The sequence below is a fragment of the Mustelus asterias genome, unplaced genomic scaffold, assembly GCF_964213995.1.
Source record: "Mustelus asterias unplaced genomic scaffold, sMusAst1.hap1.1 HAP1_SCAFFOLD_1921, whole genome shotgun sequence".
NCBI classification, from domain to species: Eukaryota; Metazoa; Chordata; class Chondrichthyes; order Carcharhiniformes; family Triakidae; genus Mustelus; species Mustelus asterias.
The window spans coordinates 1-12,198 of NW_027591866.1; the positions used below are offsets into that span (position 1 = coordinate 1).

At 43.2% G+C, this 12,198-nt stretch overlaps 1 protein-coding gene across 1 annotated transcript; it reads left to right on the forward strand.

The window, feature by feature from the left end:
• Positions 1-22: 22 nt before the first annotated feature.
• On the forward strand, positions 23-8,021 carry LOC144489013 (interferon-induced very large GTPase 1-like). Its single transcript, XM_078206961.1, has one exon. The coding sequence runs from the start codon at positions 58-60 to the stop codon at positions 5,083-5,085; it is 5,028 nt and encodes a 1,675-aa protein (XP_078063087.1). The 5' UTR covers positions 23-57; the 3' UTR covers positions 5,086-8,021.
• The last annotated feature ends 4,177 nt before the right edge of the window (positions 8,022-12,198 follow it).

Sequence of the window (12,198 nt, forward strand, 5' to 3'; positions counted from 1 at the left end):
CTGACTGCCAGAGTCACTGAGACACAAAATCAAGATCCCAGAACAGTATTGCAGACAATGTGTGCAGAAATTAACCAGGAGCTGACTCCACAAGTCCGTGAGGCAGTGATGACCCCAAGTGGAACCTTTTTATCAGACATGGAGCTTCTAAAAGTAACATTACAGAATTTATCAGCGGGCAAAGATTCACAGGAAGGAAAAGCACCATCTGAAGACAGAGGACCATTGGTGAGATTCAAATCCCTCAATCAAGAGGAGAACACGATCATCAAACACACAGATTATTCCAGAGATAGGACTGAGCAATCACACATATCTCATAATGATAGGCCACCCCAACTTGTTAATGACTTGGGATTACAAGATTATTATCCTCACAAATTGTCACTAAATTTCATGAGGGAGATTTGCAGGGATAAACTGAAGGATAATCAGCCAACTCAGCTGAAAGATGTCCCTTGGCATTTTCTCCAAAGAATCCTTTCTGCCAACTCAATGGCGAGGAATCCTGAATGGCCACTTGCTCAGCAATCAGAAGGTCAGACTGAAACTGAGGGAGATTTCAGTGGTTTCTTTGAAGAAAGGCAAACTGAGATTTTGGGGATTAATCCTCTTGATATCACTGCTGCAGTTTTCCTCTGTGCAGATGACTTGCTGCAACAGGAGCTGATGTTGAAGATGTCCCTGTGCCAGTTTGCATTACCTTTTCTGCAGCCAGATTGGAATAGTGCAGCAAAGGAGAGGGATGGATCTGGTGCCACTCTCCTCCTCTGGGCCATGCGGTCTATTATCAAAAAATGGTGCCCAAAATCCTTGATAAGCAGCAATAGCTTCCGGCAGGAGCCCATTGTAACTGCAGTCATGCCAACCATTTCCTTCATCAGACTTGGAAGGTGCACTATCTCCAAGTCCAAAATTCTCAACCTCACCTTGAGCCAGACACAGCTGCAGCAAAATATCTTCCTGCACTCCGAGATGGAATGTGGGAATGTTCCCCGTAGAATATCAGATGGACTAGCCGAGGTCTGCTGGTATCTTCCTTCTGGGAAAAGAAACCTGGACATATTCCCTGAGGCTGTTGCATTCATTAACCTCCGAGGCAGTGCTGAAATATACCACAGCAACACTCACTTTCTTGCTGAAGTCTCTGCTGCTCTCTTTATTTTCATTGATGTAATTGGTGAGACGGAAAGAAAGTTCCTCGCTTCTCTCACACAGTCACCAGCAACATTCTTTCTCATAATTAACTCCAATAGCAATCAGCAAAAAATAACCCCAGGACAGACAAAGGAACTATTCCAAGATCTAAAGCTAAAACCTCAACAATGCATTGTTCGGATAAATATGAATGATGCAAAACTTGTGGAAAATATTTGTTCCAGAATAAAACAAATGATTCCAACTCATAAAGAAGAGCAGAGCTTCTGGAACCTGGAGCAAATGGCTACGATTGCGAGGAATAGTGGGATTGAGGTCGATGAACATGACCCTAAAATACAACGAGGCAAACAACAGGCTTCCAGTATATTGAGAGAACTTAACCCTGGAGTCATTGATCAATACAAAGGGAGAGTTTTACCCTTCCATGGGAAGCCTTGGCAAGATTGGTCTCAAGCTGAGAAGGAGAGGTCCCGCATGAAACTCCGTGGCGATAAGAGCACGGAAGAATATAAATATGAATTGGACAAAAAGAAGAAAATAATTCGAGAAGCTCAGCGCAAGCAGTGTCTGTCGGAGGAGCTGAGGGAATTCATTAAAGTCCTAACATCAACTTGTGGAGAAGAGAGAGCTTTATTCCTACAGTGGTTGAAGTTGAATCTGGACAATAAATCAAGAGAATTAATGTCAAAGTTACGTAATCGTTATAAAAAGCTATGCAAAGATTCAAAGCAGAAGGTGAGTGAGCTGAAGGACTTGAATCAGGAGATGTCTGATAGTTCCCTTGGACTCGAGCACTTCATGAGGGAACTCGGCCAGGTTTATGAGATTTCAGTGACAACAGGCAAAGCAAACGGAGTGGTAGACCCGAACATCTTGAGGTTACCGTATGTTGCGGCTGAACTATTGCTGGATGGGTTCCCGTTGGAACTTGTTGATGGAGATGTTTCCAATATTCCTGTTCAATGGGTCACTGCGGTAATGAATGAATTGACGAAGAAGGTGGGAAATGCTTCCCGTCTGTTTGTGGTCACGGTGATTGGTGTCCAAAGTACAGGGAAGTCCACGCTCCTAAATACAATGTTTGGTTTGCAGTTTGCTGTGAGTAGTGGCAGATGTACACGAGGAGCTTTCATGCAGTTTATCAAAGTCACAGGGAGCCTGGCAACAGATCTGGGCTGTGATTTTGTCCTGGTAATTGACACTGAGGGGCTGAAAGCTCCAGAACTCGCAACTCTTACAGACAGTTACGAGCACGATATTGAACTGGCAACATTTGTAATTGGGTTAAGCAATTTAACTTTAGTAAATATGGGAATGGAAAATCCCACAGAGCTGAAAGATGTTTTGCAGATTGTCATCCATTCCTTAATTCATATGAAACAAACAGGAAAAGGGCCAATCTGTCAGTTTGTCCACCAGAATGTTGGAGATGTGTGTGCACATGATCAGAATCTGAGGAGTCGTCAGAAACTGCTGGAACAATTGGATCAGATGACAAAGGCTGCAGCGAAACTGGAGAAGTTAGACCAAATAAAATTCTCTGATGTGATGGACTATGATCCTCATAAGAACAACTGGTACATCCCTGGTCTCTGGCACGGCACTCCCCCCATGGCTGCAGTCAATTCTGGGTACTGTGAACATGTCTTTGAACTGAAGAAGTGTCTACTTCACTGTTTATCAAAACGTAGCCAATCTGACAGAGCTTTAACAATTCCAGACTTCATCAAATGGATGACTGGGCTTTGGGATCAGGTGAAAAATGAGAATTTCATTTTCAGTTTTCAGAATAGTCTGGTTGCTGAGGCTTATAACCAGCTCTCCATGAAGTACAAAGACTGGGAATGGGAACTCCGCAAATTTGCATATTCATGGGCAACTGAAGCTGAAAACAGAATGAACAATGAGAAAGGTAATCTAAAGCAACTGCTCCCAACACTGGAATTGGAGATCAGGAAAGAGATTGACAGGAGAAAGCACAACACTCTTAATAAACTAAAAGTGCACTTTGAAAGTGGGGCTGATAATGTCCAGCTGATGGAGAAATATAAGGAGCAATTTAAACTAAGCATTTCCACATTGTGTAGCCAGCTTCAGGACAATTCAATACAGAAATGTAAGGATACTCTCAATAGATGCGTGGGATTACAGGAAGTGGATGCTATTTGGAATGAATGTACTAAGCAAATTGAAAAACAAGTCAAGAACCTTTTACGACACTGCAAAGAAATTCAGCTGGAGTTGGGTGATGAGGAGTTGAAAACTGCATTTGAACACACGTGGCATGATACACTCTCCAAACTGAACTATCAGCAATGCACAGAAAAAAACATTGAAGTGGAGATTGAAAATCTTCTGAGAAAGGACACAGAAACACAAGGGAGAGTGATTAATGAAAAACTGGAAAATGAATCCCTCTCTAAGCTCGGGACCCAGAGCTTTCAGATTGTCGAGAAACACATCGATGTATTTATAATGACCAAGGTTAAGAGATGGGCAATATCTGTCCAGCAATCAGAATTTGAACGAGCGAGACTAATATCAACGTCACTCGAGACTGAATGTAGGCAGCAAATTGATAAAATTACAAAACTGGACATGGATTATGATAATGAATATTGCATTGAATTTTTGAACTATATGGAGGAAAAAATCAACAAGATTTCAGATTCAAAGTTTAAAATGAGTGAGATTTTCAGGGCAGAGTTTAAGCTTCACATGTGTGGTTGTGCAGCACCAAGGTTCAGGGCCATGCAGACCAGGTTTATCAACAAACACGATCCACGGAAGAGACTGGAAAGCAAAAAAGATCAATACTTTGAACTTTTCATGGACAATTACAAAGAACAGGATCAGAATCAAAAACAAGCAGAACGATTTGCAAAGTCTTGTTTCATGCCAGCTGTCAGAGATGCCATACTGAAAAATCTCAGCCTGAAAATTGTGGATAATATGAGAAAGACAGATGCTGAGGGAAAGTACAAGCTTCGCAATAACTTCATTGTGGAACTTCTGGTGCATTTAAAACAAAAGAGCAGCTTTGAAGATTATTACAGCTATATCACTAACTTTGAGAATTTTGCAAAGAACTGGCTCCACGATCGGGTTATTGCACATTGCAAAGAACGAGGTAACATAAAGATGAGGTTTACACATCTCGCGAATGAAATTCTCACAGAGATCACTAATCATACCAAAGAGGTTGTTCGGGATGCAGTGTCCCAAAATATTTCTGGAACTGCTCAGCGTTTCCTTGATTTGTTTGTTGACCAGTTAAAGACAAGAATCACAATGTCCAAAGATGAGATGAAACTCGTTCTATTCCAGACTGACAGCAATGCTAACAGATTTGCAGAAGCAGTTCTATCATTCATTGCAGAGGTCGAGAAGATTCTCCTCAATGAGATAACAACCTGGGATGTTGAAGAGAAGATTGAAACATTATCTGTAAAACCAAATGAGGAACTATTTAAAGGGTTATTCAGCTGCACACTGAAATGTCCTTTCTGTGGTGTTTTTTGTGAATCAGAGACCATTGAGCACAAGTTGCATTTCAGTAAACAGCACAGACCACAGGGACTCAACAGTTGTCGATGGAAAGAAAGTAAGTTTCTTATAATGGATATTTGTACAGCTTCAGTAGCGAGCAATGCAAAATTCAGAAATAAAGACACAAATAATGAGTGGGTAAACTACAAAGATTACCAAACAGTCAATGATTACTACAAATCCTGGATTATTCAACGGGATCAAACTACAGAGGCAACATCCTATTGGAAAAAGGTTTCCCACACTTTCAATAAGGATTTTGCTGATAGATATGGAGCAAAACCTGCAAAGATTGACACTACCTGGGACATTGAGTGGGACGAAGTGAAGGAAGATTTGAACAAAACGTATAACACAAACATTCAGTCTCTGTAAGATCCTTTTCAATGATGTCTAGTTGGACAATCTTCAATTCATTGGAAATTACAGAGTATGAGTGGAAACCAGGCTAAGATTTCATTACAGCAAAAATTCAAATACCATTATCCTAAATTAAAGATTAGAAGAAATGTTTTCAACGAAAGAATAATTAAATTGAGGAATATTATGGGGAAGAAAGGGAGGGGACATTGTAAACTGGCTCAAGAGAGAGTCAGATATGTTTCTGGTGAGAAGTCAGGGATGTGGTGAGAGGGATTGAGGAATTAGTGTGGGAATGTGGGATCTATAATCATATTCAATGTCTCAGGATGTAGTCATATAATGTATAATGAAGTTAGCCCATTAGAACATCAGATAAAAGAATGTGCAGGTAGCCACACAGAGTTTCTGAGCCAGTAATCAGAACTTTATTGTAGAGGTGTTGCTTGCTTGCAGTCCAGAATGGAGGAGAGGGAATATCTCCCAAATACTTCTGATGCACAATCATGTGACACACTACGCAGAGATGCATTGATTTACAGTCTCACCAATATTCAACCCATGGCCTAACAACTGATGCACCAATATTCCCACAGTGTAATGTGGGCCGGGCTCTCTGATACCACAGGAATCAGAGTAGTTCGTTTCAGATAAAGAACCAGTTCCTGTAGCCTTCTCCTCTGCTGTAATGTTGAGGATTCAATCAGTTGTGCCAGTTTTTCCTGTGATCTCTAAAGTCATGGGAATGGTGACCAGAGTTAAAGGCAGGATCAGTAAAAAGTAAACTACCAGAGAAAGCACAACAGGGGCGGCATGGTGGCACAGTGGTTAGCACTGCTGCCTCACAGCGCCAGGGACCCGGGTTCAATTCCCAGCTTGGGTCACTGTCTGTGTGGAGCCCGCACGTTCTCCCCGTGTCTGCGTGGGTTTCCTCCGGGTGCCCTGGTTTCCTCCCACAGCTCGAAAGACATTGTGGTGGAAAAATAGGATTCAGAGACAGTCAGTCATGGATAGGAACAACGTTTATTTTACTCTGCAGAGGTCGCGTTCCTCCAGCCACTTCAGAGAGTGTGGAGGAAGGCGCGCCCGAGTACAGTCTTTATACCTATTCTACTAGCCTGCTACACAGACACACAGGCAGTAATGAGCTAATACAATATCAATACTTTTTCATTCTGTATTAGGGAGTTGTTTTTCTTCCTTTGCTGTATTTTCCTTATCTTTCTCATTCAGCCAGTTCTAATCAGTCTCCTCGCTTCTGCAGTTTCTCAACCGCCCCCTTGTACAGCTGCTCAACCTTGAGTTTTAATCATTTTAGTTCCTCCTTATTGAACTAGCCCAAGCTTGGCCATCCTGACCTGTGGTCTGCTTTATTCTTTATGTTAAAATTTTCCATTACAACATGCTGGTTAGGTGCATTGACCCGAACAGGTGCCAGACTGTGGTGACTAGGGGAATTTCACAGTAACTTCATTGCAGTGTTAATGTAAGCCTTACTTGTGACTAATAAATAAACTTTAAAACCAACAGAGTAAACGGGGAAATGTGGGTCAGAGGATTCAGCACAAATCAGTGGAAAGTTTTTAACATTGATGAAATCATTTAATACAATTCCAAACCTTTTCCATAGTTTTATCATAGGATAGTGGATAAATTCCAGAGATAGTAGTTCATTCAGGATTACAATTCAAAAGAACTGGATCAATATCTGTGGAGAATGGCAATGATAATTAAAAAGGCATCAATACGTATATTTTGGATAAGCAAATCTTATGCATTGCATTGAAAATGACCAAATCATCAATAGGAACAGAGGACATCGAGCAGGGGTAAGCCATTCACCCCTTTGAGCCTGCTCTGACATGCAATAAGATCATGGCTGACCAAATTGTGGTCTCAACTCCATTTTCCTGCATGTGATTCCCACCCCTATCCCCAATCCCGCCACAGTCCTTGTCTCCCTTCATAGAGTCATACAATCCTCCAGAAGCAGAAGGAGGCCATTCAGCCCATCGAGTCTGCATCAACCACAATCCCACCTAGACCCGATCCCCATAACCCCATGTATTTACTCCAGCTAGTCCCCTGACAATAAGGGTCAATTTAGCGTGGCCAATCTATCTAACCCGCACATCCTTGGACTGTGGGAGGAAACTGGAGCACCCAGAAGAAACCCACGCAGACACGGGGAGAATGTGCATACTCCGCACAAACAGTGACCCAAGCCAGGAATTGAACTCAGGTCCCTGGCGCTGGGAGGCAGCAGTGCTAAGCACTGTACCACTGTACCGCCTCTTCATGATCAACATCTATCGAATGCAGTCTTGTAAAAATTCAATGACCCAGAATTCGCTGCTTTCTGGAGAATTCCTCTGACAGAAATAATTCCTCCTCATCTCTATCTTTAAAGAGCAGGCCCTTATTTTTAACTGTGCCCCCTAGTTCGAGACACCCCACAGGAGGAAACATCTTCCCAGTATCCACTCTCAGGATCTTACATGTTTCAATAAGATTACTTCTCATTCTTCTAAACTCCAACATGTAAAGGCCAAACCTTTCTTCGCAAAATAAGTGTTTAATCCCAGGAAAGTGTTGCGTGAACCTTCTCTGAACTGCTTTCAACGCAAGTGCATTATTTTTTAAATCAGGCGCCCAAAACTGTATTCAACACATCAGATGTGGTCCCTCAAACTCCCTGTACAGATACAGTAAAATATCTCTTAAAATGTCTCTTAAAAGACCCTATTGAGTTTGCCTCCACCACCACTGACGGCAGCCGATTCCACTCGCCCACCACCCTCTGTGTGAAAAACTTCCCCCTAACATTTCCCCTGTACCTACCCCCCAGCACCTTAAACCTGTGTCCTCTCGTAGCAGCCATTTCCACCCTGGGAAAAAGCCTCTGAGAGTCCACCCGATCTATGCCTCTCAACATCTTATACACCTCTATTCAGTCTCCTCTCATCCTACGTCTCTCCAAGGAGAAAAGACCGAGGTCCCTCAGCCTATCCTCATAAGGCATGCCACTTAATCCAGGCAACATCCTTGTAAATCGCCTCTGCACCCTTTCAGTCTTTTCCACATCCTTCCTGTAATGAGGCGACCAGAACTGAGCACAGTACTCCAAGTGGGGTCTGACGAGGGTCTTATATAGCTGCATCATTATCCCCGGACTCCTAAACTCAATCCCTCGATTGATAAAGGCCAGCACACCATACGCCTTCTTAACCACCTCTCCACCTGCGGGGCCAATTTTAGAGTCCTATGGACCCGGACCCCAAGGTCCTTCTGATCCTCTACCATACTAAGAGTCTTTCCCTTAATATTGTACTCCTTCATCCCATTTGACCTGCCAAAATGGACCACTACGCATTTATGTGGGTTGAAGTCCATCTGCCACTTCTCCGCCCAGTCTTGCATCCTATCTATGTCCCTCTGTAACTTCTGACATCCCTCCAGACTATCCACAACCCCACCAACCTTCGTGTCGTCGGCAAACTTACCAACCCATCCCTCCACTTCCTCATCCAGGTCATTTATGAAAATGACAAACAGAAAGGGTCCCAGAACAGATCCCTGGGGCACACCACTGGTGACCGACCTCCATTTAGAAAAAGACCCAGCGATACCCACTCTCTGCCTCCTTTGGGCAAGCCAGTTCTGGATCCACAGGGCAGCAGCCCCTTGGATCACATGCCCTCTCACTTTTTCTAGAAGCCTCGCATGGGGGACCTTATCGAACGCCTTGCTAAAATCCATATAAACCACATCTACCGCCTTCCCTTCGTCAACGTGGTTCGTTACATTTTCGAAGAACTCCACCAGGCTCGTAAGGCACGATCTGCCCTTGACAAAGCCATGCTGAGTATTCTTGAGCATACTAAACCTCTCTAAATGCTCATATATCCTGTCCCTCAGGATCTTCTCCATCAGCTTACCAACCACTGAGGTTAGACTCACCGGTCGATAATTTCCTGGGCTATCCCTATTCCCCTTCTTGAAAATAGGAACCACATCCGTAATCCTCCAATCCTCCGGCACCTCCCCCGTCTCCATCGACGATGCAAAGATCATCGCCAGAGGCTCTGCAATCTCTTCCCTCGCCTCCCACAGTAACCTGGAGTACATCCCATCTGGACCCGGCGACTTATCTATCTTGATGCCATATAAAAAGTGCAAGAAGCTACTTAAGAGGGAAATCAGGAGGGCTAAAAGAAGACATGAGGTTGCTTTGGCAGACAGAGTGAAGGAAAATCCAAAGAGCTTCTATAGGTATGTTAGGAGCAAAAGGATAATGAGGGATAAAATTGGTCCTCTTAAAGACCAGAGTGGTAGACTGTGTATGGAACCAAAAGAGATGGGAGAAATACTAAATGTTTTTTTTTGCATCTGTATTTACTGAGGAAACGGGCATTGCGTTTACGGAAATAGGGCAAACAGGTAGGGAGGTCATGGAACATTTACAGATTAAAGGGGAGGAGGTGCTTGCTGTCTTGAGGCAAATCAGAGTGGATAAATCCCCAGGACCGGACAGGGTATTCCCACGGACCTTGAGGGAAACTAGTGTTGAACTTGCAGGGGCCCTGGCAGACATATTTAAAATGTCAGTATTCACGGGGGAGGTGCCGGACGATTGGAGGGTGGCTCATGTTGTTCCATTGTTTAAAAAGGTTCCAAAAGAAATCCGGGAAATTATAGGCCAGTACGTTTGACGTCGGTGGTGGGCAAGTTATTGGAAGGTGTGATAAGGGATAGGATCGACAAATATTTGGATAGAAAGGGACTTATTAGGGAGAGTCAACATGGCTTTGTGCGTGGTCGGTCATGTTTGACCAATCTATTAGAGTTTTTCAAGGAGGTTACCAGGAAAGTGGATGAAGGGAAGGCGGTGGATGTTGTCTACCTGGATTTCAGCAAGGCCTTTGACAAGGTCCCTCATGGGAGGTTAGTTAGGAAGGTTCAGTCGCTGGATATACATGGGGAGGTAGTAAATTGGATTAGACACTGGCTCAATGGAAGAATGATGTGGAGATGCCGGCGTTGGACTGGGGTAAACACAGTAAGAAGTTTAACAACACCAGGTTAATGTCCAACAGGTTTATTTGGTAGCAAATGTGTGGCTTTTGCTACCAAATAAACCTGTTGGACTTTAACCTGCTGTTGTTAAACTTCTTTCAATGGAAGAAGCCAGAGAGTGGTTGTGGAGGATTGCTTCTCTGAGTGGAGGCCTGTGACTAGTGGTGTGCCGCAGGGATCGGTGTTGGGTCCAATGTTGTTTGTCATCTATATCAATGATCTGGATGATAATGTGGTAAATTGGATCAGCAAGTTTGCTGATGATACAAAGATTGGAGGTGTAGTGGACAGTGAGGAAGGTTTTCAAAGCTTGCAGAGGGATTTGTACCAACTAGAAAAATGGGCTGAAAAATGGCAAATGGAATTTAACGCAGACAAGTGTGAGATATTGCACTTTGGAAGGACAAACCAAAGTAGAACGTACAGGGTAAATGGTAAAACTCTGAAGTGTGCAGTTGAACAGAGGGATCTGGGAATACAGGTCCATAATTCCCTAAAATTGACATCACAGGTGGATAGGGTCGTAAAGAGTGCCTTTGGTACATTGGCCTTTATAAATCGGAGTATCGAGTATAAAAGTTGGAGTGTTATGGTACGGTTATATAAGGCATTTGTGAGGCCGAATTTAGAGTATTGTGTACAGTTTTGGTCACCTAGTTACAGGAAGGATGTAAATAAGGTTGAAAGAGTGCAGAGAAGGTTCACAAGGATGTTGCCGGGACTTGAGAAGCTGAGTCACAGAGAGAGATTGAATAGGTTGGGACTTTATTCCCTGGAGTGTAGAAGATTGAGGGAAGATTTGATAGAGGTGTATAAGATTTTGATGAGTATAGATAGAATGAATGCAAGCAGGCTTTTTCCACTGAGGCTAGGGGAGAAAAAAACCAGAGGGCATGGGTTAAGGGTGAAAGGAGAAAAGTTTAAAGGGAATATTAGGGGGGGCTTCTTCACGCAGAGAGTGGTGGGAGTGTGGAATGAGCTGCTGGATAAAGTGGTAAATGTGGGGTCACTTTTAACATTTAAGAAAAACTTGGACGGGTTCATGGATGAGAGGGGTGTGGAGGGATATGGTCCAAGTGCAGGTCAGTGGGACTAGGCATAAAATGGTTCGGCACAGACAAGAAGGGCCAAAAGGCCTGTTTCTGAGCTGTAATTTTCTATGGTTCTATCCCTACTTTAAATTCCATTCCTCTTGCAATAAACACCAACATTCCATTTGCCACCCTAATCACTTGTGGTACTTGCACACCAACTTTCTGTGATTCATGGACCAGGACACCCAGACCTCTCTGTGCCACCGAGATCTGCAATCTCTTTCCATTTAAATAATTTTCTGTTTTACTATTCCTCCTGCCAAAGTGGACAAGTTCATATTTTCCCACATTATGCTTCGTCTGCCAATTTTTTTCCACTCACTTAAACCTATCTATGTCCTCTTTTTGATTCTTCATCCCCTCGGCAACTTACTCACTTACCTTGCTATGATCAGCAAATTTCTCCACCATCATCCACGTCATTTATCTAGCTCGTAAATATGTAAGCCCAGCAATGATCCTCGAGGCACTCTACTAACTATAGCTTACCAACCCAAAAATAACAATTACCCCTCCTCTCTGATTCCCCTGTTAACCAGTTTGTTATCTATGCTAATATGTTATCCCTACATCATGAGCTCTTATTTTGTAGTAGCCTTTGATGTGGCAGCTTATTGAATTCCTTTTGGAAATCCATGTCCACCTCATCTACTGGTTCCCCTTCATCGACAGTGCTTATTACATCTTCAAAGAACTCTAATCAGTTCGTCAAACACAATTTCCTTTGTTGAAGGCCATTTGAGCCTTCATGTAGAAGAAGATATAGAAGAATCAACAGAGTGGTAACTGATGAACAAGGGATCTGAACCTGACAATTACTGATTGTCCCGAGAGTCACAGTGTTGTACAGTGCAGAAAAGGCCCTTTGGTACATTGAGTCAGCACCAACAATACCTACCATGAAAGGTGCGTTAATCCCATTTTCCTGCACTTGTCCTGTATCGTTAGATATTATGAT

Excerpts from the sequence above, each read along its gene's own strand:
- LOC144489013 (XM_078206961.1), top strand. The coding sequence starts at position 58 with ATGTGTGCAGAAATTAACCAGGAGCTGACTCCACAAGTCCGTGAGGCA.